The following is a 27314-nucleotide window of genomic DNA, read 5'->3' as shown; positions in this document are numbered from 1 at the left end:
CGGGAAGACCTGGATAGGCTGGAAGAGTCGGCTAACAAGAACCTTAGGAAGTTCAACAAAGAGAGATGTAAGATCTTGCACCTAGGAAAACATAATCCAGGAGTGCGGCACAGGCTGGGATCTACCCTGCTGGGGAGCAGCGCTGTGGAAAGGGACCTGGGGATTCTGGTAGACAACAAGCTCAGTACGAGTGAACTGTGCTGCTGTGGCAAAAAAAAGCATCAGAGTGCTGGGCTGCATCAACAGCAGAGATAAAGAAGTCATCATCCCACTTCACTGAGTGCTTGTCAGGCCACACCTAGAATACTGAATTCAGTTTTGGTCCCCACTATGCAAAAAAGATATGGGTCACAAAGATGATCAAAGGACTGGGAAACCTGCCATATGAGGAAAAGCTGAGAGAACTGAGAAAAGGCGGCTTAAGGGAGACCTGATCACCATGTTCCAGTATTTAAAGGGTGGCTACAAAGAAGATGGAGACTCCTGTTTTACAAGGATTCACATGGGAAAAATGAGGGGTAGTAGGTACAAGTTGCTCCTGGGGAAATTCTGATTGGATGCAAGAGGGAAATTTTTCACACTGAGAACAGTCAACCATTGGAATAATCTCCTCAGGGAAGTGGTGGATTCCCCAACATTGGACACTTAAGATTCGGCTGAACAGGATGCTGGGCCATCTTGTCTAGACTGCTTTTGCTGAGAAAGGTTGGACTGGATGATCCTTGAGGTCCCTTTCAGCCTGGTATTCTACAATTCTCTGATTAATCTCTATCAGTCTGAATGCGTTCTGGAAAATGCAGTGATAAACATCAAAGACTAATCCAGGAATTGCTTTCCTGACAAAGAGAGAAAGGGTTGTGGAACAGTTACAGGATGGAGGGTGTTGCTAGAGATTTCTAAATCTCTGCTGCATGCAGCTCTAAGAGCTGACTTTGGGAATGAGTGCTGGGTCCTTATGAGCTCAGCATCCTTTCATCCTTGGGGTTTCGTTCTGGACTTCTGTACCCTTTTCTATTGCATTACCTGGTAAAGGAGATCACCGGAAGTGGGTACTGTTGCAGGTTCCCTTTAGGTGCCAAAGATACTAATGCAATTCCAATGCTTGCATAATTGTATCCCTAGATATCTCTATATATACCTAGAGCATCTGTCCTGTACAGTAGATAACTGTTACTATTTTGTTATTTCTTTAAGGGGTTGCTGTTGCTGTTTGATTTGTTTCTGTAGAAATGCTGCTTGTCATTTTTTCCAGTCATTGCAGCTATAATAGCCTTGTGCAGGAAATGGCTTTGTGTTTTGTCTAAAGATGCTAAAATTTCATCTTAGCTTGCTCTCCAGAAGTCAACAGTTCCAGTTAGTTGTTGATTGTTCTGGCAGAAATAGACTGAGAAGAGATGTCTGCGTGTCTCCTGAATTTAACAATTTCAAGTGCTTTTTAACAGTTGTTTGAATGGTTGTGAAAATTAGGGAGTAATAGCAATAGTTCTGGTAGGCAGTGTGACTTTTTCTGAAATCTTTTTGCCAGTGCATTACATTCTTGTCCTGAATTCAGCCTCTCAAATGTGCTTAACGTTACCTTCCAGTTAGACTGGTGACGTTCTACTGAACACAATGGCTTACTGCTGTAAAATCTGTCATGCTGGTATCCCATATGCATTGTGAATGCATGCAGTAAAATCTTACTGATGAGCTGCTTACAGTTCTGTAGAGCTTATGTATTGTGCCGGAGGAGGATGTCACCAAAAATTGCAGAAACGTGTCCCTGGGTTTGGAGGGAGGACTGGCCTTATGGATCTGTCTTGTGCCTCATGTTTCAGGGACAACCCTTAACAGATGTGTGACCTTTAACATTTTGTTTTCTTTGTGGTTACTCAGCAATTCTCAGTGAAAGAATTCTACCTGAAGATCATTCCATGGCGCCTTTTCACCTTTAGAGTATGTCCTGGCACAAAGGTGAGCCTCTTTCCATGTAGCTGTCACTGCACCTCCATGTTATTAGCTTGTGGTCCTTGCGAATGACAGTCTGATTTTTGCTTTTGGAGAGAAGGGCTGCCACCCACAGAGCACCATCTCGTTGCTTAAAATTCAGACTTCGGAATTCCCTCTTGGTGTCTAAATTCTGCTAATATTTATGAATAGGAGCCAGTTGCATCACTCCTTCCAGCCTTTGTCCCAATCTTAGGCAAAAATCTTGATTTCTTTGGCATTTCATTTGTTTATTTTCCTCATAACCTTGCTACAATGCTGTGACTGTATCCACTGAAGCCCCTAGGCTAGGGTGTGAGGTTTGAAGCAGCCTCCTAACTGGAGTCTGGATGCTTGAAATAGTGTTCCTGTTAACTGCATCTGCATGGGTGAGCAGCGAAAGTCTTAGAGTGCAAGTGGTGTTGCTCTGTCTACTGAACATGCTGTGCCTTCTGCATGATGGGTTTACCCTTTCTTGCATCTTTTTGCTGCTAGTTTTCATACCTTGGTCCTGATCCTGTGCACAAATTACTGACACTGGTGGTGGATGATGGGATCCAACCCCCTGTGGAGCTCAGCTGCAAGGAGAGGAACATCTTGGCAGCCACTTTCATTCGCTCTCTACATAAAAACATAGGTAAAGGGGTAGTGAGGTGGGTACACTTGTCAGGAAGTTAGCACTTCAGTCTGCGAGTTTCCCTTGGGAAAGAAGATTGTCAGCACTGAATGACCTCTGATGAGAATTCTCATTCCTGGAGTCTCATGTTCTGTTCCTGTTGGTGCTTCCAATGAATGTATTTCATTGTGCCAGCTGTTCCTTTTCAGTTTGGCTTTTCTGCCAGGCTCTTTGAAAGTGCACCTGTGAGTATCTGAATGTTAGCAAGACCAACTGCAGTCTGCCTTTAGAGCTCTGTTTCCAAACTTTGCTGTATAAACTCATCCTTGGGCTGTATAACAGCACAGGTCAACTTGTCTTAGGAATGCTTTCTAGACGTTTGAGGTATTGGCAGCTCAGACCTGACTGAAACCGTCACTATTCTCAGGAGGCTCAGAGACCTTCCAGGACAAAGTGAACTTCTTTCAGCGAGAGCTACGTCAGGTGCATATGAAAAGACCTCATTCAAAGGTCACGCTGAAGGTCAGCCGCCACTGTCTGCTGGAGTCGGTGAGTATGCAGGTCACTTCACTTAAGCCTAATGCTTCCTCCATCCTTTTTCTTCTGCTCAGTGCCTAAAGAAATCCAAACTGGCATGTGCTAGGGCAACCACACTAAAAATTATTAGTCCTGTTTCAAGACACATGCCAGCAGACAGCTTGAGATGGGGAAAAAGTGGAGGAAAAAAAAAATTCTCAAGGTAGTTCCTCTGTGTTCAGTTTTGATATTGCGTGGAATGCTGTGTTCCTTCTTTCCAGTCAGTAAGATCAATTTCTTAAGTAACTGGGAAACTTCACCTCTGATAAATGTTTAAGGAACTTATCACAGAGTAAATCAAGCCATGTGAGATGTTTAGGGTAAATGCATGCATAGCCTGTAAAAGCAGGAAATCTGCTGGTGCTGTTCTGTCCCCACTTCACATTGGAGCCTGAGGCCTGGAGAGAGACTCTCTACCTGGACCAGATTTGGGAGCAGAACCTAGAGCTCTTGAATCTTTACCTACTGTTTTTTCTGGTACAGAGCTATTTAGTGAGATAAGCTGTTGAGTCAGGTGTTACTGAGCTGCGTGCATGAAACTCTTGCATTGACAGGCTTCTAGTAGTGGTTCAGCGTGATGACAAAATATTCTGTAGGTAGGAATTCAGTTCCTTGAATTAAGCCTTCACCGATGCTGACCTGAACTGATGTGTTTCTGAAATCGAACGTAAGAAAGAGTAATTCGTATAATACAGTTCTTAAACAGTATTTAGAATGTCCGTTATGCAGGGCAGGCAGTTATCCTGACTTATTCTTTCCACATGTGTCTCACAACAGCAATGTTATAAAGATGGAAAAAAATATTTCTGGGGAAAGCAGGAGGGGCTGGGATTTCCCTTGATTTACACTCATCAAATCTGTGTTTTGGAATATTTTCTGCAGTGTTTATAAGATTGTGTTTCAGTTAATAGCTTGCTACAAAATGACTTCACTTCTAAAGAGTATTTCCATGACTACTTTTTCCCACTATTTTGGAAATTCCTGCACTGTCATGACCACTGGTGTTACAGCCTAGTAAGACAAAATACAGTGCCATAATAATAATAATAATTGTAAGCTTTAGTGTCCAAGGTTGATGGGCACAATGGATGTGACCAATGTGTTTAGCCCAGAGGTGTAACTAGCATGATGCTTTAACCTATTTGAAGATAAGCTAAGGCAAAGTTACCTGTTTGAGGACTGCTGTGCAGATTTTTAAACTTTCTTTAATTTAATCCAGAATTGGGACACAGGAAGTTCTAGACACTTGAAGTATTTTGTTACTTTTTTGCATCGTGACTTGCTTTAAGTATGAACTCAGTAAACCCTTCGAGCTATTTTCTAATGCTCTCTGAAATGTTCCTTTTTAAAATCTAACTCGTGGGCTGACAGTGCTTTACAGAAATTGCTCCTTCCCACAGGCAGTTTAATACTTTAAACAATACTGTACTGCAACCTTGAGAGGGTTACATCTGTGCTGTGCTAAGACCTCATGCTGGTTTTAAGATGAGCTGTATTTACGTGGATAATGTGCCTTATAATAGAAAATGAGGAATTGGTTCTTTGGCTTTGGACAAATAAGAATTAGACCTTAGGAGTTCCTAATTCTTAGTTTTATACTTTAGAGTACTAGACTGTTTGGGGTTTTTTTGTTGCTTAAATTGCCCATCCACATGTGCGGAATTGCGTATTGGTTACTGGGTGCCAAGCAGTAACAGCTATTGCTATTTTCCTTTTTTTTTTTTTTTCAGTCTTTTAAAGCCACACGAAATTTTTCTGTTTCTGACTGGAGCAAAAACTTTGAAGTGATTTTTCAGGATGAAGAAGGTGAGTAATCCTCTGAATACATTTGAAGAGGAAGTGGAAGGAATGATGATGGAGTAGTTTTAGTCTGAAATTCTGCTGTCTTGTATGTCTATCATTTCTGGCTTTCCAGCCCTTTCACTTTTTCACAGATGTTAGTGAATTATCCTGCTGGTGCTATTCTATCCCTACTTTACATAGGGACCTGAGGCCCAAATAAAAAATATTAGGACTAGGTTTGGGAGCAGAATGTAGAATTCTGGAATTCCTGCCTACTGCTTTTTCACTATGGAGCTGTTCACTGCAATGAGCTCCCGTGACAGGTAATACTGAGCAGCATGCATGAAGCTCTTGAACTGATGACCTATGGATGACCAAGCTTGTTTTGTCTTGTAGCGCTGGACTGGGGAGGTCCACGCAGAGAGTGGTTTGAGCTCATCTGTAAGGCGTTATTTGATACCACCAGTCAACTCTTTACCCGCTTTAGTGATAACAACCAGGCCTTGGTGAGTCTGCAGTTCCTATACTAAATGCACAGAACTGTGTGCATTGGCATGCTGCTGATTAAACAACGCTGCTGCTAAATTCATTAAGTGCAACTTTTATTCTTTAACCCTGTCATTCTTTAGCTTGCCTGCACAGTCCCTTCCAGTGCCTTTCTCAAAGCTTTGCTTAATGGTCTTAACCCACTGAAGTGTCAAAGAACTGTCAGATGAACAGCAGGGGGTGGCCAGTCAGCAGGGAAGGCTGGATTTCTGGGCAAGAGGAGGTGGCATCAGAGTGTCTGGAGGTTTTGTTGGGTCTGAATGTTTCAGGATCCATTTCTGCTCTCATACAGTTTCTGGCCTGTGCATGTGAAACATTTTGTGTTCTTCCTAGGCAAGCTCAGACCTTTTATTTCTATTGCTTGGCTTTGTGGATATTACACTAAAGCTCCTGGGGCAGCCGGAGTGATGCAGTGACTTGAACTGGTCTCATACTGGCTATTTGTGCTAGCCTTGTCTGGTACTTGGATATTTCATTTTGCTTCCTCTTCGCAGGTGCATCCAAATCCAGGGCGTCCCACATATTTACGACTCAAACTGTATGAATTTGCAGGCCGCCTAGTAGGAAAGTGTCTGTATGAATCATCTCTGGGAGGTGCTTACAAACAACTGGTTCGAGCTCGCTTTACCCGATCCTTCCTGGCTCAGATCATAGGACTTCGTATGCATTACAAGGTAAAGCTTCCCAGCCTTGTCTGAAGCCTGTATTGGTCTGGGGAGAGGTTGAACATTGATGTAGTAGAAGCAGATCCAGAGTCCTGGTTAATAATGTGTGGTGTTTTGTTTCTTCCCTCTGTGTCCCTGCCTTCTTTTTCTTTCACCAGTACTTTGAAACAGATGACCCAGAATTCTATAAATCCAAAGTTTGTTTCATACTGAACAATGATGTGAGTGAGATGGATCTGGTCTTTGCTGAAGAGAAGTATAGCAAAACTGGACAACTGGAGAAGGTGAGGGAGGCAGTTCCTGAAGGTGGGACAGTTTAACCCCTTCTGCCTGTAGCAGGGGAGGCTGAGAACTCTATGTGCCCCAGAAAATTGAGATTACTCTGGGCAGTAGCTCCTTGCTTGTGTTTATTCTGGTTGGGAGTACAGGTCTGGGGAATGCTGCTGGTCACACTCAACGTCAGGTGTTCTCCTGTTTCCAGGTGGTGGAACTGGTGACAGGAGGGGCTCAAGTACCAGTGACCAATGAGAACAAAATCTTGTATCTAAATCTGCTTGCGCAGTACAGGCTGGCCAATCAGGTTAGGGAGGAGGTGGATCACTTCCTGAAAGGTAACATGATGTCTACTCCCCGCTCCCTTCTGCCTTCGTGTCCCAGGGTATGATAGCACTTGCTGCTCTTCTCTTCCAGGTCTTAACGAGTTAGTTCCTGAGAATCTCCTGGCTATTTTTGATGAGAATGAGCTTGAGGTAATTGCTGCCTCCCTAAGTGTTGCTATCCTTACTTCCCCTCCTCTCTGACTAGTGCTTTCTGGATCTTGAATAAAGCCAAAGCGTTTATTTTAAACATCTGTAATTTGCACAGCAGCTGGTGCCTTGTTTCCTGACCTCCTGACTTTCTGACTGCAGCCTTTTGCCTTTCAGTTGCTGATGTGCGGTACTGGAGATATCAGTGTCTGTGACTTCAAGGCACATGCTGTAGTGGTAGGAGGATCTTGGCACTTCCGTGAGAAGGTAAGTGAAAGGGGTTCTCCCTCCTGCTTTCTGAAACCAGTTATCCCAACTACAGCAGAAGACAGCTTGTACTGGGAAGAGATTTCTTGGTTGGAAGTGAGGCTTCCAGAAGGACAAACTGCAAGATTCAGGGGTCTCGAGTAGGACTGCATGCATTATGAAATAATGTTTCCCCTAGTAATATCCTTCAGCCTGGCTGACTAGAGATGATGTTTGGTCGGTTACTAGCAGGAAAAAATCAGCATCAGTGGTAGTCTTAACAAAATCCAACAAAGCACTAATTAAGAACAATTCAGCAGGGAATCAGGAGGAATTGGTGGGAATTATTGCTACTGAAGACATTCATGGTGATGTACTTCTCTCTAAGGGATGCTCGAAGATCATGATTGCAGCCCACATGGAGCGTTTGGGATTCAGTGCTGTGGTAAAGGCTACTGATGTAGTAGCCTAATTTTGTACCCTGTAATTGTTCCCATCCCTCCCTGCCTTTCCCAGTGGGAGCAGTATGGGAATGGTAGCAGCTTAATTTAGAAAAATAATGGAAGCTGCCAAAACACCCAAGATGAAAAGAGATTGGGAGCACAAGCTTCAAGCTGTGAACACTGGGATGGTTCCACCTTCCTGCAAAAGTACCAGAGGATGTGAAAAAGCAAGAGACTAGCATAGTGCAAGAAGCAAATGAGCTTCTGCATTGTAATCCTACCTCATTTCCTATGCAGGTATTTCTAAAAATAAAATCTCTGTGGTGAGAGCAGAAGCCTTTCTGCTTTAAAGGAAGGGACTGGTGGGAGGTAATAGCGTGGGACATCTCTTAACTGATAAGAAGAAACTATGTAATACTTGCCTCTATGTGTCACCCTGGTAAAACAAAAGACATTCTGACTGTTAGTAGAGCACTACTTGCAGGGTGGTCTTGCAACTGCTTATTTGTTTTGCTTGGCTGCCCCGGCTTTACCTATCCTGTTTCCTAACAGGTCATGAGGTGGTTTTGGACTGTGGTTTCCAGCTTCACGCAGGAAGAGCTCGCCAGGCTCTTGCAGTTCACAACTGGTTCCTCTCAGTTGCCCCCAGGAGGGTTTGCTGCACTCTGTCCATCTTTCCAGATCATTGCAGCTCCAACTCACAGTACTTTGCCGACAGCCCACACTTGGCAAGTATCCTGGGGTGGCAGGACTTTCTGCATTGTGCTTTTGGGAATGACACCAGCTAGTTGTGGTGGGCAAGCAGAGTTTAACATGTAATGTATGTAATGCTCATGTCAACCCATCTAAGAGCAGCGGATGGGGATGGTCCCCTCTCAGATCTAGTCTGAATGGAATTTTTCTTTTGTTTTACAGTTTTAACCAGCTGTGCCTCCCTACTTATGACTCCTATGAAGAAGTGCACAAGATGCTGCAGCTAGCTATCAGCGAGGGTTGTGAGGGCTTTGGCATGCTGTGATTTTCCCCGTTCCAGGAGATGACTTAGCCTCCTGGCTCTTTGTGGCAAGACCCAGGTTCAATCCTCTGCTTGTTCTCCTTTCCTTCACATGGGCAATGGAGGCAGAGCAAAGACTCCATGTAAAGGAATTTGTCATCTAGAAGATGTCACGTGGCCTTTCCGTGTCCCAAATATGTCATCAAGAGCTCATCTTTTCCCTTTCCCTCATTCTCCCTTTGGTTCAATGTGAAACAGCAAAAGGACTGTGGTGCATTCATCAAGGAGATATTGCACTTGATTTCCCTGTACCCTGTACACCCATCCTTCTGGGAGAAGATGAAGTTCATAAGCAGAAGCTAGTGAGGTGCAGGAGCTCTACTGAGCTGCTGTTATTGTAGCTCTCTGGAAGAGGGAAGATCAGCATGGAGCTCTGCTGGAAACCTGGCTCACAGGAAGCCTTAGTAACTTTACATGTCTTGGCTCAACTCCCCCTTGGCTCAACTCCCCCAGTGATGCTCCCTGATAGCTCATCTGAGTCATGAAGAGTATAGGGTTGTGCATCCTCTCACACCTGACCCAGAAGGGTTTCTGATTCTTTCTCCATCTTGCTGTGGATGCTGCTGTCGCCTGTGCCACAGAGAAAAATGGGCAGTATCCACTGGAGGGAGTAACCCAATGGGGAGTGCAATCTCATCGGAGCACAAGCGCTGACCCTGACAGTGATCCTGTACTACCTCCGCCAGGGTCCAGCAGCAGAAGCGTCCTTCTCCAGCAGTGGCTGGTAATGAGCCTCTGCAAATTAACTGGAAGAGGAGTTTCTCCTCCATTGAATGTTTCTGACAGTTGACGTTGCACAGGAAGCTGTCCCATGCCCTTGCCTTCTTTTCCCTTCTTCAGGAGAGAGAGTACGGGCATGAGTGTGATCCCTCAATGCTGAGCACCAATGCCTATTCCACATTCACCTTCAGGGTATGTATGTTATGTAGTAACAGTGACAGGTCAGTACAGAGCTACAGTGTGCACTGAGCTTGCGTTTGTTGTTGGGGTGACAGTACTAGGCAGAACGTGGTACCTCCACCCCAGCATCCCACAGGGTCTTGGCTTCTACCTCTATCATGCAGCAGCCTGAGCCTTCTCTCTCTCTACTGCATTTCAGGCAGCGTTTCCAGAGGGGTGCTGGTGCCTGCAGAGCAGCTGGCTTTCTCTCCTCCCAATCTTCCTACCTTCTTTCCTCAGCTCTCCTTTCCTCCTGTTCCATTCAGTGCTGCTGGCTTCTCAGCACAAAATGTTAACTAGACCTTCGCTCAAGTGATCACTCAACAGCTTGCACTCACCATTGTCTGGCTTGTGGGGAGAGGAGTGGGCAGACCAGCATGAGAAGTAAGCTTACAATTGGGGTGTATTGTTGCTGGCAGTCCATTCAGCCCTTCCCAGGGAAATAAAGGGAAGGGGAATATGGGAATCTTGCCGAGTTCTTCAGTGAAGCAGAATTCAAGATGTTTAAGTTTTCTACAGTCCTTTAGACAGTTCAGGTCAGGAGTCAAAAGTGTGAGAAACCTGCATTGGTACTACCTGCAATGTAAGCTTTGACTGGATTATGGAATTGCTGGATTTCTTCCAGAATGGAGTCTCAGACTGGCATCCCTGAGCTAATTTTAGAGCACTCTTATTAGATAAGAAGTCGCATCATTCTCTTCAGCCCCCATCTGCTGTCCTCAAGCTGATCCAGACAGACTTCTGCATGGTATGGATATTTTAAGATAACTGTGTGTGCTTTTCCAGTATAGCTTAGTTGAACTGACTGGGACTTTGGGGGAAACATTCTACATCTAGAAAATATTTTTAAGGCAGCATCTTAGCCATTCTTGGGCTCAGTGTGTTACTTGTGTACAGAAAAAAAAAAAAAGCCATTTTGGTGCCAAAAAGCCAGCTGAGCATTGGGACTACTCAGGGGGATTTATTTGCCTTGTGAATTCATTCCCTCACTGGCACCAAGGTACTGGGAGGCTGCCAGCTTAAGAGTTGCCACTGTTGTGCTCTGACAGATCACTTTAGTAGTGGCTGCTCTCCCTTTTTTAGTGCAGGCTTCATTCTGCAAGGTCCTGACCTCCTTTGGGTGGAGAGTATGGTACCATTTTATATACACTGCAGATGGCTTCCATGGTCAGTAGAGTTACAGCTCCTGTGTTCTCCATGCCACCACTTCACTGCTTTCTCCAGAAACCGAGAGGAGGAGGCAGTGCTCGGCTTTACTCCTGGTTGTTGGGAGGCATAGCTTGGTGCTGTTCCCACGTTGCAGCCTTGTCTTGCAGTCTCACCTAGTGAGGATGTTTCTAGCCTTGTAGCTATGGGCCAGCTCTGCCAGTGACATCTTCCTCAGGAATCTTCTCCCTTCTTCTCTTGAGCTGGACTTTTTTTATTCTGAGGATGAAGTAGTTGGACACTGGGCCGTTTTTGTCTGCTGGAAAGAGCTCCTAAATGCTTCTCGTTGCATTGCAGCCAGCACCACATGCTTCCCAGCAGCTGTACAGATGCCAAGGACTCTCTTCTTAACACAAGTGCAGTCAGAACTGTGATGGGTGCTCTTGGTCAACTAAACCCATCCCCATTGTTTTCACAAGCCCCTAGCTGGTCCCGTGCTTCTGAGATCTATCACAATGTTTCTAAACTTGTCTCTAGCTTTATACCCTTTCCCAGTGCAGTCACTTTTTATGCTGCCCTTAACACTGGCAATGGGGATGTGCTTTGGTCACCTATACTGTATGTTACTTCTGGCAGAGGCTCGTTACTTTTCTTTTTACCCTTTATTTATTCCCACTTAATAGAGGCCCTTCTGTAGAAATCTTGAGGATCCTGGTATCATCTCAAACAGGTTCTCTGTTTCCTGAAGCTGCTTTGAGGTGCTGGCTTCAGCCTGCACCTGCAGGCCATGTTGCATGTTTTTAGAAACTAGGAGCTGTGGATGATACAGGTCAAATCCTAGTTGCCTCTGGTGAATTTCTGGCAGAGTTCAGCCAAAATTTGGAAGCCTGTGGTTGTAGTAGCTCATTTTGTAAATAGTTTGTATAATAAATAAAGTATTTTAAAAATGCTGCCTTCTTAGCTCAGCATTCTTTCAGGGCTGTACAGAGGGAATCAAACTGTTTCGTGCTGTCTGTGGGCAAGGGGCCTCTCCAGGTCTTTGGGTGTCTCACTGAGGTCTGCTGCAGGGGGGAGAGGAAGGTTCTCCACCTGCAGCCTTTCAGGATGCCTGGCTGATCCCAGGACCTCTGAACTTCTTGAAGAGGCAGGACTCTGGCCTGGGGCTCACAGGCTACTGTGAGGTCTCTCTGCAGTAGGCTGGAAAATGGGCTGAAGCAGCTGCTAATGCCAGAAAATATTTTAAGGACTCATGTAAATTAATAATGCAGTTGGAGCAATTACTTTTTCATCTTGCTGTGTATTACCTGACTCTGAGATGCAGGTATTGGTACTGTTTGTGCTTCACTGTAATGCCAAGAGGGTTAGATGAAGCCAGAAGAAGGGGCGTTTGCACCTTTTAAAGTTGTACAAAATGCTTTCGGATTGCAGGGTGGAAACAATGTACCTGCAAGTGTCTGCTAACAAACAATAGAATAATTGGTAAGTTGACAGCTTGTTGCCTTCAGGGACAATATCCAATTCTGTGATTCTCTGGGCTTGAGATGTTCCCCAGCTCTGACGAAAAGCATTCAATTTATCACTGGTTTTCTTTGGACTTTTTTTTTTTTGTACCTTAAAGATTAAAATAATAACTTTAAAACTTGAGAAGATTCTGCAACATGAGTCTGCGTTCATTAGCATTGCTGCCTGTAAAATGATGAAAACAGTTTCCTGGGCTGTACAAAGGTTTAGCCCATCTTCAGCCAGCATAGCATTGGCTGCCTGTATTCCACCATATAACTAAGATGTTCTCACATATTATGAAACCAGCATTTAGCCTTGATTCTGGCTTTCAAGCCATGAGCACTAGTAAAGAAAAGAGCAAGCAGCATATGTGAGTCTCAGGGATTGCCTCTGTAGCATTGTGCTGGGTCATGGTATTTAGAAGCTCTGTGGGAAGAAAGTTGTCTTATGTTGGACTGAGGGAAGACAGAGGTTAGATAAAGCAGTGGTGAGCATTGGGAAGAATTCAGAAACAGAAGTTCCAGTGTCCCATGGAAAACACAGAGGTTGTGAGTCTAAAGCTGCTGGAGTTGAGGTCAGGGCACTGAAAGGTGGGTGACTTTGTCAGCAAACCTGGCATGAGCAAAATGATACACAGCAAACCATGTGGGCATGTCTTTACATGCCGTGACCAGTATTACTTATGGGAAGGGGGCCAAGTTGAGGCTGGAGTTTTCAGAAATACAGTCTTCTCTGGGTCTGAAGGAGAGAGCTCAGCTTGTCAGATTACTTTAACATGAAGTAGGTTCTAAAGTTTCTGCCTCTCTTTACAGGATGCATGATATCATCTGGCTGCCCACATTGTCCGTTCTGGTCACCGGTTTCTTGTGATGTCTTGGAGAGGGAGTGGTGACAGTGACCTATTGCTGACTCCACAGCCTCCATTTGTCCTGGCACCGCACCTGGCATGGACTTGGGACTGGGAGAGAAATCATACCCACACACTTCATGATGAAATCCTACATGCTCCAGTTTGTGTCTCCAGCAATAGCTAGGAGTTGCCTGATGCCTTAGGATCCTTGATTCGATACGGGGCCACTTGACCTGAGATGTGTCAAGATGTGCTGCTTGGGAAACTGGATTTTTGTGCATTCAGTTTCTCTGTTTGTCTCAATTGTAGAACTATGGAGAATAATTTCTTTAGATACCTGAATGAGAAAACCCTTGATTTGGATAAGATTTCTTCTTGCTTTCATAGTGTTATGGCTGAGTTGGTCAGTTGGACCAGGCTGTAACTCGTGGTTCCCATAGTGAATTACTGTTTTATATGGTTTTGGCTGTTCTGCTACCATCTTGTGTCTGCCTGACCTGGCACATGACAGCATAAAATGTTTGAACATGTGATTATGGGAACTATGAAAGGAAAACACTTATGGGAAACAGCAAAGTCCACCAGAACCTCAGCCTGTCTTGGCTTCAGCCTTACAGTGCAGAATCTGAGGCTTTAGAATCTTCCTCTTAAACTCCTTCCTTTTTTGTTTGGGTTTTTGTGGTGGTGGTGTGGGTTTTTTTGGGAGGGGTTTGTTTGTTTTTTTTAACTGAATGCTTGAGAAACCCTAATCTCTGTTCTCCAGAGCATGAAACTTGATTGTAGGAGGGAGGTGTTACTTCATGAATGTGTTCATTTTTAGACATAATTTTCAATAACTTTTTTCCAGTAAAACTAAACAGCTGTAGCTGAAGTTCACCCAAAATTCCCGATCAGTCTTTCCCAGCTACCCTTCTGCAGGGATGGTGTGCTACAAAGTGTGTTGAGGCGTGGGCAATTGCACACAGGGTTGGAAGTGGGGAGTGCAGCTGAGAGCCAAGCCTCCCCGCCTTGGTATAAAGCTGCAATGAACACAGACGAAGGAAGCAGAGATCTTGCACTACAAGAGGGATGGAGAAACTGGAATTGGCCTAAGGCTGCTCCAGAGTTTTCTCTGAGGTATGTGAAGTCCAGACTCTGAGTTTGGGTGGTTTTGGGGGAAGTGACTCTGTAGTGGTCAAAACCAAATTCTTCTCTCCCTCTTGAGGCAATTCTCTGATAAGCTGTGAGAAGTGTGTTGGCCCATACCCATCCCTTAATTTAGGGATTTATGGTAACATAATTCTGATGGTCTGTAAACTGATGCAATTTTCTGAGTAATCAGAAATCTCATCTCTTACCAGCAGGAACAGCTGCTTGGGACTCTACTGAGCTTCAGTAGCTGAAGTGTGAGGTTGCCTCAAGATGAGATAGTGTCATTTATGGCAGTGGGTAAAGAAACGCAGGGAAATACACTTCTCTGCAGTCCTCTTAGAGGATGATGGAACCAGCTCCAGGGGGTTCAGGTTTGGCTGGGGTAGTGATTTGCAGTTTTGAGGCTAGCTCAGATTTGCGGAGGCCTCTATTGCTGGTGTAGAACAGACTTAGACTCCTACTTAGGGACAACTGGCAGCCCCTTCTCCCTTGTCTATGACTGGGCAGGGAGCAGCATTATGCAGCCTTCCCTCTCCTAGGACTTTTCATCTTGGGAACAACAAGCAATATACTGTTAACAATTGTAGTTGCTGTTGAAACTAAATATTATAGTACAAAAATGCCACCTTGGTGTCTTCTAGTAAGACATTGCACTGTTACCTTTCTGCTGCATGTCCTCACCCGTTGAGAGCAGCTCACTGGGCTGCTATCTCTTACACTGACCAGTGTTGTTTTGTTTCCTTCTGTGTGTTCTCTTCCTGTTCATCTTCTGCCTTTTCTCTCCATCTCATTCCCCATCCCAAAGAGCAGACAGTCTCTCGGTGTCTGATGTTGTATAGCTGCTTGCACAATGGGGCCCTGTTTCAAGATGGGGGCTCCTTGAGCGACACAGTGTTGCCATTGAAAAATCAAGGGCCTAGCTGTCGATAGCCCTAAGGCTTTCAAGTTGGAGGGGCTGGGCAGATGCTGGCTGTTCTGATAATGAATCCTCTCCTTTTTTAAAGACTTTCACAGTATCTGCCCTGGTGCCCACGTCTGCCATGCTCCCTGACTCGGCAGTCCTCCAAGCAGAGCTCTGCTGCCCCGGGCTGACGGATGCTCAAGGGGATGCAGGGCTGAGGGGTGCTCAGGGTGCTGCTGTGCAGGGACAGGTAGCTATGCGGCAGCCCTGTTCTGCCGACAGAAGGTGACTGGCTGGTTGGCCACCAGAGGGGGTCCGATAGTCAATTTGAGCTGGTCAGGTCTAAGAGTGGCCAACTTCAGCTCTCTTCTGAAACCCTGCAGGTTGAGTTAGTGTTGTCTGGGTATTTTTTGTGTGTGTGGGGGGGTGTTTTTTGTTTTGGTTGGTGTTTTTTTTTTGTTGTTCAGCAGACCTCTTAGTCTAGCAAACAGGTTTGCTGGCATTGTCTTGCTGTGCTTCTGACTCCCCAAACTGGAGTGTATGAGAAGTGAGCATCTAGGAAGAATGCCCTGGTTTGGCACAAGTCTCTCTTGCACCATTCCCCCTTGCCCTTTTGTTTTCCAGCAGGCAACATATTTAAAATGCCTGAAATGAAGTTGGATTTACATATGTATTATTAACCTGCAGCATACTCTCTCAGGAGACTTGGAACAAATAGCTTAGTAAGAATAATGTGCTTAATATGAACAAACCACAGCAGTTACACTAACCAGATTAGATATATTCCCTCAGGCTTTGAGACACAGATTAGTCATCGGTTTGCCAGGGGAGAGGGAGTTGTAATGCATGGGCCAGGAAAGCAGAATTGAGCTTATGCACAAAGAGAGCTGATATTCTCTTTTTAGGGCTCATTATAACTCAATGGACTCTTTTTATTAACTGCAGCCACCACTAGCCTTTCCAGAGAGCCTGGGGGAGTGGAAGTTGACATGAGCTTGGATGAGTTGCAGTAGGTGACTGGAATGTTGCAGTAGCTCCAGGGACAGGAGTGAAAAAGGACCCTGTTAGCACCCTCGGGGCACAACTGCCCTGAAGTGGTCCCTGCACAGGCAGTGCCTGCCTTGGACACTGCATCGGGTTGTTGTTTCAGTAGAGCTGGCTTGGCCCAGCTGACTTCGCACTTTGCAGTTAGTGGTGTCAGTGGCCTGTTGGAAGTGGCTTTGGAAGGTACTCTGGGAATGACTTTCTAGGAGTTGGCTCTGCTGTGCATCGGCTCCTCCGGTTCTTCCTCCTGAGCAGGGCTGAGCTGAGATTTAAGTGCAAAGTGGCAGGGTTTCAGAGGAGCCGCATACCAAACACATCAGTGAGGTGTAATGCACTTGGTGCTGCCGTGTGGGCGCAGGCCTGGGGCTCTGACCCTGACAGATCTGCTCCCAGGAGCAGAGCGAAAGGCACCAGGTCAAACAGTAACAGGGGAGGAAAAATAATGGCACTGGTGGTGGTGGACCCAAGAGGCATCTTTAAGTTCTAGTGCAGAAATGGTTATGGCTTACAAGGCATCTCTCTGGCTGCATTTCTCAGCAGGATCCCTGCTTCTCAAGTGTTGAGTTCAGCACTGGAGGTTTAGGATTGTATGAAAAGGTAGTCTGTGGAGACAGATAGTACTGGAGTCTAATACAAGGCTGTGGTGTTGAAGTAGAAGTTTGTAAAAGGCTGAAGGATGGAGAAGAAACACACAGCGCCTCCTGATCCCTTTGTCTTGTCAAACAAGGTTGAAGCAACAGCCAGCAGGGATGGAAAGGCAAGAAGCACGTGGTTATTCAAAGCTGTCTGCTTTACAGATGGACTGAGGAAAGCAAGAGCTTCCCTCCCTGTCCTCCTAAGGGTGGATAAAAGTGTGAGACATGGATGTGGACAATGAAAACATCCATGGTTAAATAAGATTTAAAGCAAACAAACCTTCCTGCTTGAGGGACAAAGCCTGCCTCTGACAGACAGGAGTTAGAAAGGAACTTTCTTTCTGCTTCTTTTGAAGCTAGCCACTGTCCTGTGCAGGATGCTGACCTGGAGGAGTGTTTGGCAGCTGGTGGTCCTAGGCAGGAAGGGCAAGGCAGTATCTGCTTTAATCCTGTCATAGGTGTTATGCTAATTCGAGTTGAGCCAATTTAATATTTGAATAAGGAACAGGCAGATCCTTCACAGAACTGGGTGTTAATGGCTTTTCAGAAACCCTCTCCCATCTATGGGAGGGCCCCCCTCAGCATCTTGCTGTGCCTGTAGAGGGACTGTACAGAGAAGGGGCTCTCCCTCGTGCCCTGAGGTCCCAGTGCAATACCTACCATGTTCCTAGTGGGTGTATCAATGTAGAGCCCTGCTGAATACAATGAGAAGTCTTTGACCTGTTTCCAGAGCATCTAGGTGTCTGCTAATAGCCAAATTTCTGTAGTGTTCTGTTCCCTGGATAGCTAATTTCCTTTATAATCCTCTCTGAGCTGTTGGATGGATGTGAGGTGATAAAAAAGCCTGAGCCTGGAACAGAGCTGTGTTGTGGTGCTGGGTCAGGAAGTCCCTCAACTGTGTTCTTACATGTTCTAGAGCTGGCAGACTCATGGCAGGGAGTGTGTGCACTACTCTGGGAGGCCAAAATCTGTCCCATACTCTTCTCAAGCCATGAATCCTGCCTGTAGATACAAAAGCACCTTTTCTTCCTCCATGGCCTCAGCCTAGCACAGGTTAGATGAGGAGGAGGGGGGTTGTCTCCTAAGGCCCATCCTTGGTGAGCCCCATGAAGAGGTAGATGCAGCTGTGGTTTCTTCTTTGCCTCTCCACCTTCCTCCCTCTCCTTGTGTCTCATCTCCTGCCCTGTTCTTTTCCGCTGTCACTCCTTCTCTGTTCTGTTTGCCAGTGTGGCAGTAGAGATGACAAAGTGCCCTGATGCATTCTGGCTTGGCCTTCTCCCTTCTCCAGAAACCTGCGCAGGCAGAGCTCCCTCCTCAGTTTTCTCTGGCTGCCTTTTGCCTTTCTACTCAGTCATGGTAATTTACCCTGGCACTGTTTGGCAGGGGCTGTACATTGGCATCATGAGCAGCCAGGGTCAGCTGTCAGCCTCTGAGCCATGAGCCTAATGCAACAGAACAGATGTAGATATTTTTTCCAAGTTTTCCCTGGGCAGCAGGATTAAAGTCTCTGTTCTCAGCTGGGGTCCATGGTGTAGTCACTTCCCTCTGTGTTACACAACACCCTATTAAGAAGAACAGCGCAAACATGTTCATTGGGATCCCTTCCCCCAGTCATGGAAAGCCAAGGAACAAAGGCAAGGGAGGTTTCCAAACACTGAGGAGCTGCCTGTTTGGTCCAGGATCCCTGAGATAATCCTGCCCAGGCATCCCCCTGCGAAAGGGCCCTGTTGCTCTCCATCCTTGTGGTGCCAGGAAGAGGAAGCATGGCGGGGTGGTAGGTAAAAGAGCAGTGGGGTCACGTTCCTCTTAAATCCATCTGGCTCTGTGCAAACCTGAGTGGGTACCAACAGGGGGAGAAACTAGTGTGGCATCATCACTGCCAGGCCTAGTGTCTGAGGTGGAAACTTCTGAGCATGTGTATGTGCATGAGCAAGCATGCAAACAAAAGGGAGTGATGAGAAACCCCGAGGGGTGTTTTGGTGCTAGCAAGGGAGATAGGGTTAGGGTGCGGTTCATAATCCAGGCAAACTTTCTTGCTTGAATTCAAAGGTCTCATGCCCTGAGAAGGCTGGTGTTTTCTGATGGCTGCAAAGGTGCTAAGGGAGCTTGCTGGAAACAGGGAGGCAGTGTGCTCACGTTGGCCGATCCTGAAGTGGTTGGCTGCAGAGTGGGACTGTAGGCACCCTTGGTGGGCAGAAGAGGGCTTCCCAAGCAGACCAAAAGGAGCAGTAGAGTCCATGTGAGCACACACAAGGATCTGCTGCCTCTGTTCCAAATTGCTTTAGTGACAAAAGACTGTAAATGAACAAGGGAGTTAATTAGGTCCACAGCAGGCCAGGTTTGGAGGGCTGTGGGGCTGAGATGTCTGGAGTAGGTTCAAAGGCACAGGGGGAGGAGAAGGCCCTGGAGCTCTGTGTAGCAAAGGTGCTGCTGTTTTTTCCCCTCGGGGAACTCTGTGAAAACCCATCTCTGACCAGAAGGATGGTCCCCAGGAGGGGGAGAGACCAGCTCCTGGCAGCATCTGTTTGTTCAGGCCCCTGATGAAGGACTTAAACAGCTTGTTAATTCACTCCTTTGTCCAGCTGCAGACCCTTCATCATTGCAAGCGAGCCTCCAGGGCAGTGTGTGCAGTTGTGAGCCAGCTCCTATTGCCCTGGTACTCTCCATGTGCTGGATGATCCAGTGAGCTGTTGGCAGGGCTGGGGAGCCGGGGGGCATGTTGCAGCTGTCTGGCCCATTTCTAGTAAAATGCTTGCAGCAGGTCCTTTCCATCTGCTTTGGCCTAAAAGTGACCCTTGCAAACCTCCTCTCCCCTGCAGTCGCCTCAGCAGATGGTGGGGAGGCAGATTGAAAGAGGGAATTCTCCAAAGATGTAGCAATAGAAAGGTTTGACCCCACGGTACCTCTCATCCCAAAACCCACAGACGTTGGGTTCTTGCAGTGCCACTTAACCCCTGAGCCTTTGCTTCCATGTTGCTTCTTCCACCCCTCCAAGCACCTCCTGCTCCCTTCTCTGGACGTTGGTGGAAGGTCTGGATGGCATCCAGCTGGAAGACAGCCTGCCCCAGCTCCACAAGCAGAGTGCGAAGGGGCACCTGTGTTACAAGGGGAGCTCAAAGCACAGTGAAAGCTGAGGACTGCTTGTCCTCTAGATAATGTTTTGATGGGGTCTTGGAGCCTATGAGTTTGGGGATCAGGGGCTGTTCAGATGTGGTGAATCACTGCAAACCACTTTGGCCAGCAAGCCTCTTGACTGCACCCCTCCTTGCACCCTGGATGCATAAAGTCTGCTTTGGGAGGGGGGCAGAGGGCCTTTTCCTTGTCATTCTACCAGACTGCAGGAATTCAAGGAGGTGGAAGGGTGCTCTTGGCCCATGGTGGAGGAAGTTTCAGCTTAGCAAGGGTGTTCAGGACAGCTGAGTTGTGTATCACCCACCAGGCTGCACCAGCTGCTCTGGAGTCAGGACTCAAACCATGAGCAGACTTGGTCCCTGTTCCAGACTTTTCCTTCACCTCATTTGTTAGCGGCTTCAGATGCAGATTTTGTGGCCAGTATGTGGAGGCCTGGCTGGCTTGCAGGGCTCCTGTCCAGCTGCCCTCATTCAATCCTCCTCCCCAGCAGGCCTGGCTAGATATGAGCACTACAAAGGTCTTGGAGGGAATGTGCGGGGTATCCAGGTTATGGTGTTCAGTGCTGTTATCCTTCCTCTCCAGGTGACAGCAGTTGTTGACGTGGACAGAACACAGGCCCTTCCCATAACACAAGCAAGACAGATGCATCCAAGTACAACACAGAAGTGGAAGGTTTGCCTTGCAGAGGCGGTTCACCCAGCCCTTGCATTAGGTATGATGCAGACAGTTCATGAGAGGCAACTTTTCCTCCTGCAAAATAGCTTGTGCAGGCAGTGTGGACAAGGAGCAAGAAACAGCCTGAAAAGGGATAGCAGGATGGTGGAGAGAAGCTTGGAAAGGTCGCCAGGCCTGCAAATGCAAAGATGTCTAGGGGCCACGTAGAGGGGCTCCACTGTAATGTTTGGTACCATGCCCAGCCTGAAGCTCTAGCACCATTTAGTAGGCTGGACCAGCTTTGGCCTCGGTCTTGTTTGGCTTGATGGCAGTAGTTGTCATCATGTCCCAAGTACAGTATCATTGCCACTCTTTAATTCCTCCAATGAGGTGTTGCAAACAGATATACATGTGTTGTAGCTGTACTTTGGATTTAGATTTGCCTCTGGGGACAGGCAGTGATAAGTGTTAAGAGCTGTTTAGATCCCAAACTGTTGTGTTTCTGAACTGGTTTCTAGCAAGAGCAGAAGGGGAAGAGGCCCCTTCCTCTGCCAGAAGCATCCCACCGGGCTGGGGAGGGACCCTGAGCTGGTGATGCCCTCTGAGCAGCTGGGGTTAATGACCAGGCTAAGGTTACTGGTAGCATTACCCAACAACTGCTAATTGGGTTTGCCCTTGTTCAGTGCCTGCCCTTGGGATTTTGCCTGGCAGCTGCAGGGGCAGGTCTGGGTCTGTGGAGGCAGGTCCCCTGTGGCAAGAGGCTGCTGTGATTGATGACCAGCAATGAATGAGAGGGAAAGGGATAGAAGGAGGAAGCTGCCAAGGCTTTAATTCTGGTGGGTGCAGAGTTTCAGCCTGGTTCAGATCTGCCGGTGGGAGGGGAGGGGTCCATGGCCAGCAGGGTGTTAACAAGCCAGAGGTGAGTGTGGGTGATCAGGACGGCCATGGCTGTGTTACATAAATCAAGCTTAAGGTGCCAGTAAAAGCCCCAGGGAGATGAAATGTCTAAGTGTCATCAGCTCTGCAGAGATAATGAGAACCAGAAAAGTACCAGGAAGTAAAATGGCACAGATCTGTGCAAACAGGCTTGTGGGCCTGCGATCCTCATGGATCCACTCTGACTGCAGAGCTGGTGGAGGGGGGATGGTTGTGGGGGCATCTGGTGTTTATGGAAGGACTGTAGGGTTAGTCCTCCTCAGTCTTGGAGGCAATCGACTCTGAAAGGAGGAAGTCTTCCTACCAAATTATGTCCGTGTCCCGTGTCCTCCCCCCACCCCCCAAATGCTTCTTCAGTTGCCTTGAAGAAAATGCAAAAAATGGAGGGAAACAACAAGGGCCAGATCCACTATTGCTGTTTGTATGGTCAGTGTGAGTGAGGGAGACACCCCCATTTTGCTCTGGGCTTAGTCTCTTGAACACAGCCCTTTAACTTTGGGGTTGAGGGAGCCCCTTGGGGACTGGAGCCAGGAAGTGCAGCATTGTGCAGGTCCATGGGTGTCACATCCCCAAGAGAGGCACCCCCCAGTTCCTCCAGTGGTGACCAAACCCATTGCAGCAAAGGTGGCTGATGGCCGCCTGTGTTAGAGGTCAGATCAGAGTGGGTGACACTGGAGCAGGCTGCCCAGGGAGATTGTGGAGCCTCCATCCTCAGTGGGGTTCAAAAACCCAACCAGATGCAGCCCTGAACATCTTGGCCTGAGCCAGGGGGCTGGATGGGACCATCTCCAGAGGTCCCATCCCACCTCAACCAGTCTGTGATTGTGTGGGAGAGCACCAGGGGATGCTCTCTGCTGCCAGGGCCACCTGCTTGCTTGGCCACAGCCAGGAGGCTCATGGCTGGCTGAGGTGAGCACATTAGGAACCCATTTCCTCCTCACCTCCACTCTGAAATAAGATTGATGGGATCCTTCACCACTCCCTTGCCCACACTGCTCCTTTCAGGGCTGTGGGTGAGCCCTGCAGAATAGGAGTGCTCCTGGGTGCTGTTGGAAGCTATCTGAGCTGCTGCCTCCGGGCACTGCAGTGGTGAAGCTGGCTTGCTTTCACTCCTCCCTAAAAGAGGTAGGGCTGCAAAGCAATGTGGAAATTAAGCACCAACAGCCACTTGGCCATCTGTGGCATTAGGCCTGAACTGGTGGGGGCAAGGGCAGGGTTATTTCACAAAATAGCAATGAAGTATCTGCTAGGGGTTTGTTTTTCTAGCTGCCTCCTTGTTGGTGCCCTGAAGGCTTGTAGTGAAGGGCAGATGTTCAGTTTCTCCCCTTGTACCTGTGCCCCAGGGGCACTCCTTCCACTGCCCACAAAGTCGTTCCCAGCCTCAGGAGAAGGTCTGTGCTGGCTGTGAGATCTCAGCTTGGATTAAGTGGCAAAGGCAAATCCTCAGCTTTGGGAAGAGCACACTTGACCTTTGCCTCTGCGGAGTTACACTCTCTTGGGAGGAAGTGTTGGCTCAGCTGCTGAACAAAGTGCTGGCTATCATGAGCAACACCTGCCTGCCTTCAGGAGGAAGGGCCTGGGGTGGGGGTCAGATTTAGGCTCGGGGGGGAGGAAACAACAGCAGACCCAGTGACCTGGAAGATCAGAGGTGACCAGCTCAATTTACTAAGAAACACAAAGCTGTGTTGCTTCCTTTGATGGTAAAAATGCACTGTCTGGGATGGTCTGGGCAGATGAGCCCACTGGCACATCCAGATGCATGGGGGGAATTGGCTTGGTAAGGTCCAAATGATGTTTTGAATCCCCTTTCTATCCTTATTTTCCAGCCCATTCTCCTCTGTTCTGTCTTACAGTGCCTTTCATCCTGAATTGCTACTAGCTCCTTTGCAGGTTCTCCAGGTCCTGTGACAGAAGTAGTCCATAACAAACTTGGCCCTAGCATAGACTTAATACAATGTTATAAGTGCTCAGTGGAAGGTGCAGCTAAACCTGCTTGTTTTCTTTAAGCAGTGGTGTGGGTACAGCTCTTGCATTAGTTCAGACATTTTTCTCCTACAGTATGCCCTTTGTTCTATGTAATGTGGCTCGCTCTGGCGCCAGAGAACCAAGCAAGAACCAACCAAGAAACACAGAGTGGGCATTTAGAGTGGTCTCTTCTCCACTTCGTACCTGAGGGCTGAAGCTAGGTGATTCATCTGAGATCATAGAAGCAGCCTACGTCAGAGCCAGGACTGAACTCAGGTCCCAGCATCGGCACCTTGGGGCAGTGCCCTGGCCCCATTGTCATGGGCTCTGTTTAGAATTTGTCAGGTCTCTCTATGCTGATAATCTTCCACACATTCACCTAAGTCTGCAACTGGAGTTGCAGTAAGGCTGCAGCCTCCTCAGGATTTTTTTGGGAGCTCTGCAGCCTTGGCACCAGGCTTTTGAAACAGATACATAAGGACTAAGAATCTGGCTGAGTGCAAAGCACTATAGAAATGCATTTGCTTCTCCAACACTGCAAGTACAGTGTTTGAAGGTTTGGTGCTAGCCCTGACCTTTACACCCTTGTCCTTCCCCAGTCTCTTCCACTGAATGCTCTGAGCTTGGAACTACTTTGAATTAGTGCCTCTAAAGAGGTAGTTCAATATTAAGAAAAGCATGTGGGTTACAGAGGGAAGAGATTCACTCAGGTAGAGCTGATGAAAGAATCCAGGCCTGCCCAAGCCTCCAAAGGGCTGTAAAATAGGTATAAATACACTTACAGTCTACGGCATTGCAGAGAAATGAAGAGACTGGTCCAGCTTGAAAGAGGTGTCTCCTTTTGGGCCACTTTTGCCAATTCCTGTAGATATTTGTACAATGCTCAGCTACTGGATTAGCGGAGCGGTCTCTCCTCCAGAGGTGATGAGAGCATAGCATGGCAGGACAGGAGCATTGCCTTCACCTGCAAGTGGACTGGCGAAATGGAAGGAGAGGAGACCCTGCCAGCTGCCAGCCAGGCTATTGTGGGGTGAGAATGAGGGGAGGAGAAGTTTTGGAGAGCACATCTGTATCTAGCATTGCTTTACTATCAGAAGGATTGTTAATCAACTGCTGTGAACTTAGACCTATGCCATCTGAAGATATTGTGGGAAGCAACCACCACCATGTTACCAAAGCTCTCCTGCATGCTGAGGGCAGAGCTACCTCCTGCTCCATCAGGTTTACAGGTCTTCTGTGTCTCTTGCCTCTGTGTCACTCACACCCCAAAGTATCAGCTGTGTTTCTGTTGGCGAGGAATGGCTGGGAAGAAACCAAAATCAGAGTATGTTACTGAACGCTTGCGTGGGAGGTCTGTTGTTAGCACGGGCGTGAGAGCTGCACATCTGAGAAACTAATACGATGAGAGGGACTGTGCACATGAAACAACTCAGGGCAGCGGGCCACGTTCCTCCTTTAGATCTGCTTGGTGCTGACAAACCCATTAGTGGCAGCTTGATGCTGCTGCTGATCAGGACTTTGCTGAGAGCGAAAGTCCTGAAGGCTGTTGGCGGCTGAGCTTTGCACAGGACCGAGCTGATGGAGTCAGTTCTCCCACCCCCAGCGCATATGGTGCAGATTCCCAACCAATTTTCTGAGCAGGCGGTGTTTCTGGGAGATGTTTGGCTCAAGTCTAAGCTCGGTGCAGCTGTGTCAGCAGGTCTGGGGTGGGAAGGGCACTGGATTTCACTTCCCCATTTTCCTCCTAGAGCCTTGCTGACACGGCTTCCTGGACCACTAGAGTCAGGAAGAGGCAGTTTGGTTTCTGGGGTGTGTATGTGTGGGGGGGGCTTGGCCCTGCCTACACAGGCTGTGAGAAGGGCACTGAACTGTCTCTCCAGCCCAGCTGCTTCCTCCACTAAAGCATTGAGACAGATTCTCTGCCATACCCAGACTGTTTGGAAACATGTTGATAAACTTCCAAATGTCTATTTTACAATCCAGATGTGCTAGCCTTGGCTGTAAACCCTCATCTGAAGAACAGGTGTGCTATAATGTTTCTAGCAGTGGCCCCAAAGCCAGCTGGAGGCTTGAGCTGGGCAGGGGCCAAGGGGCTGGTGCCATATAGGATATGGATACTGGGGCAGGGACAGGTGAGGCAGAGAGCTGTAGGTCAGCTGTAGTTCATGGCAATCCAGAGTCAGACTGCGAGGGAAGAAGGGGGCATGCCAGAATATCCTTCAATCCCCAGCCTCTGCTTAGCAGCACTGGAGCCATCTCAGGAGAGGCTGCCCTGGTTGTATGGGCAACCAGGATGCATCTGTGGGGTGCACCATCCTTGGCTGATCTGTCCTGGTGAGGAAGCACAGGGCTAGAGCTGGCCACCAGCTGCTGTGATATTTTCTGAGATTTGCTTCAACCTCTCCAGCAGCTCTGGGGTCTGGGAGGCACTGCAGGTCACAGCAGCTCCTGACTGGCATTGTTGGGGGAACCTGAAATGGGGCAGCTGCTTCCTTGGGCCAGACTTTGTGTGCCTTTGGCCTGAAAAGCAATGTGCCCCTGGGCTGGGGGTGATGTCCTGCTGCTGGGCTTGGATCTGACTCCTGAAAGCTGTGCTGGGGAGAAGTGCAGTCCCAGTGAGAGGACAGGTGGCAGTGGTGGGCTGCCTCTGGGGCAGGGGGGAGAGCCAGCCCTGGGTGCAGGCTGGCAGGAAGCCTGTGGATGGTAGGGATGAGGCAGGGTGCAAGGTGCTGATACTACACCGCCGTAGATACCCATGGTGCCTTCAGGCTCAGAGATGGGAGCCATGCTGCTGGCCTATCCCTTCCTGCCCCCAAACCTGCTCTCACATAGGATTTTAGCTCCACTGGTACCACTGGGCAATTTGTGCAGCCTGAAGGCTTTATCAGTGATGTTGAGATGGATGGCCAAGCTTGCAGGAAAGCAGAGCCTGACTGAGAGCAGCAAGGTAGATAGCACATGCCATAGGAGCGGCTGCCTTTGTTGAAAGTGGGCAACAAGGCAGGGGTAACTCAGGCTGGGGCAGTGCTGAGGAAAGCCAAGGGCTGTGTCAGTCCCATCCCTTCATAGAACAAGAGGTGAAAGTAGCATTGAGAGGGGCCCCCACAGACAGCATTTTCTCCTGCACCTGGAGTGGCCCTGGCCGTGCTCTGTGTTCAGCCAGGAGTCTTCAGCATCCCCGTATTCTTTCTGGTGGGCATAAGGCAAGCTCATGCTGTTGCTTCATTTCCATTTGATCACAGATTGCATTCCTGGCTTGTGCCAAGTACCTTTCCTGCTCTGTACCCCTCTCTGCCTGCCTTCCTCCCGCTCATCTGCGGCAGGAGTTGCCTGTAGATCAGCCTTGCTCACACAGCTTTGTAGCAGGTGGTTCTGGCCTGATGCTGCTATGGGGATGTTCTCCAGGAGCATTGGGAGCTCCCCACCTCCTTCAGCTATTCCACCCTCCAGAACATGATCCCCCTGGTTCAGGGATGCACAGGGCCAGGCTCTGGGAGAGAAGAAGGAGGAGAGGGTGTCTCCTGCATCTGCAGTGCCAGCTGCCTTCTTGGCCACCACCCCTGCTGTCAGGGCTTGTCAGCCTCAAGGGAGTGCAGGCAGCCACCCGGGCTGTTGGCACTGCTGCATGCTTGAGCTGTGCAAGGCTGCCTTGCCTGCTCAGCCCGGCTGAAAGAGGGGAAGGCAGAGGCATGGCCTGAAAGCGCGTGCCAGAGTTTGGCACGGAGACAGAGGTAATCATCAGCAGAGAGAGAAGGCTTATATCATCTCTGCTTCTGCCCTGAGCTCCAAACACAGTTCTGGGAGAGCAGGAAAATCATGAGTACCATGTCTGTAATCCT

At 48.0% G+C, this 27314-nt stretch overlaps 1 protein-coding gene across 3 annotated transcripts in view; it reads left to right on the top strand.

Annotated features, from left to right (window-relative positions):
- Positions 1-27314, top strand: part of AREL1 (apoptosis resistant E3 ubiquitin protein ligase 1) — a 40936-nt gene that overhangs the window by 12345 nt on the left and 1277 nt on the right. The window contains exons 9-22 of one of the 3 annotated variants that reach the window (XR_010374423.1): positions 1876-1953; positions 2461-2602; positions 3009-3130; positions 4888-4963; positions 5336-5445; positions 5980-6159; positions 6309-6434; positions 6632-6761; positions 6841-6899; positions 7074-7163; positions 8138-8313; positions 8501-9551; positions 13040-14193; positions 20503-20632. Coding sequence is in view for 1 of the 3 variants with exons in the window: in XM_064460380.1 (XP_064316450.1) it covers positions 1876-1953; positions 2461-2602; positions 3009-3130; positions 4888-4963; positions 5336-5445; positions 5980-6159; positions 6309-6434; positions 6632-6761; positions 6841-6899; positions 7074-7163; positions 8138-8313; positions 8501-8603 (1392 nt within the window). In the remaining 2 variants the exon portion in view is untranslated. Of the gene's footprint in view, positions 1-1875; positions 1954-2460; positions 2603-3008; positions 3131-4887; positions 4964-5335; positions 5446-5979; positions 6160-6308; positions 6435-6631; positions 6762-6840; positions 6900-7073; positions 7164-8137; positions 8314-8500; positions 11678-13039; positions 14194-20502; positions 20633-27314 lie in introns of those variants that run through there. The other 2 variants (XR_010374424.1, XM_064460380.1) reach the window with 2 other exon arrangements.

This window comes from Phalacrocorax carbo, chromosome 9, assembly GCF_963921805.1.
Source record: "Phalacrocorax carbo chromosome 9, bPhaCar2.1, whole genome shotgun sequence".
NCBI classification, from domain to species: Eukaryota; Metazoa; Chordata; class Aves; order Suliformes; family Phalacrocoracidae; genus Phalacrocorax; species Phalacrocorax carbo.
This window is presented reverse-complemented; position numbering and strand designations above follow the sequence as displayed.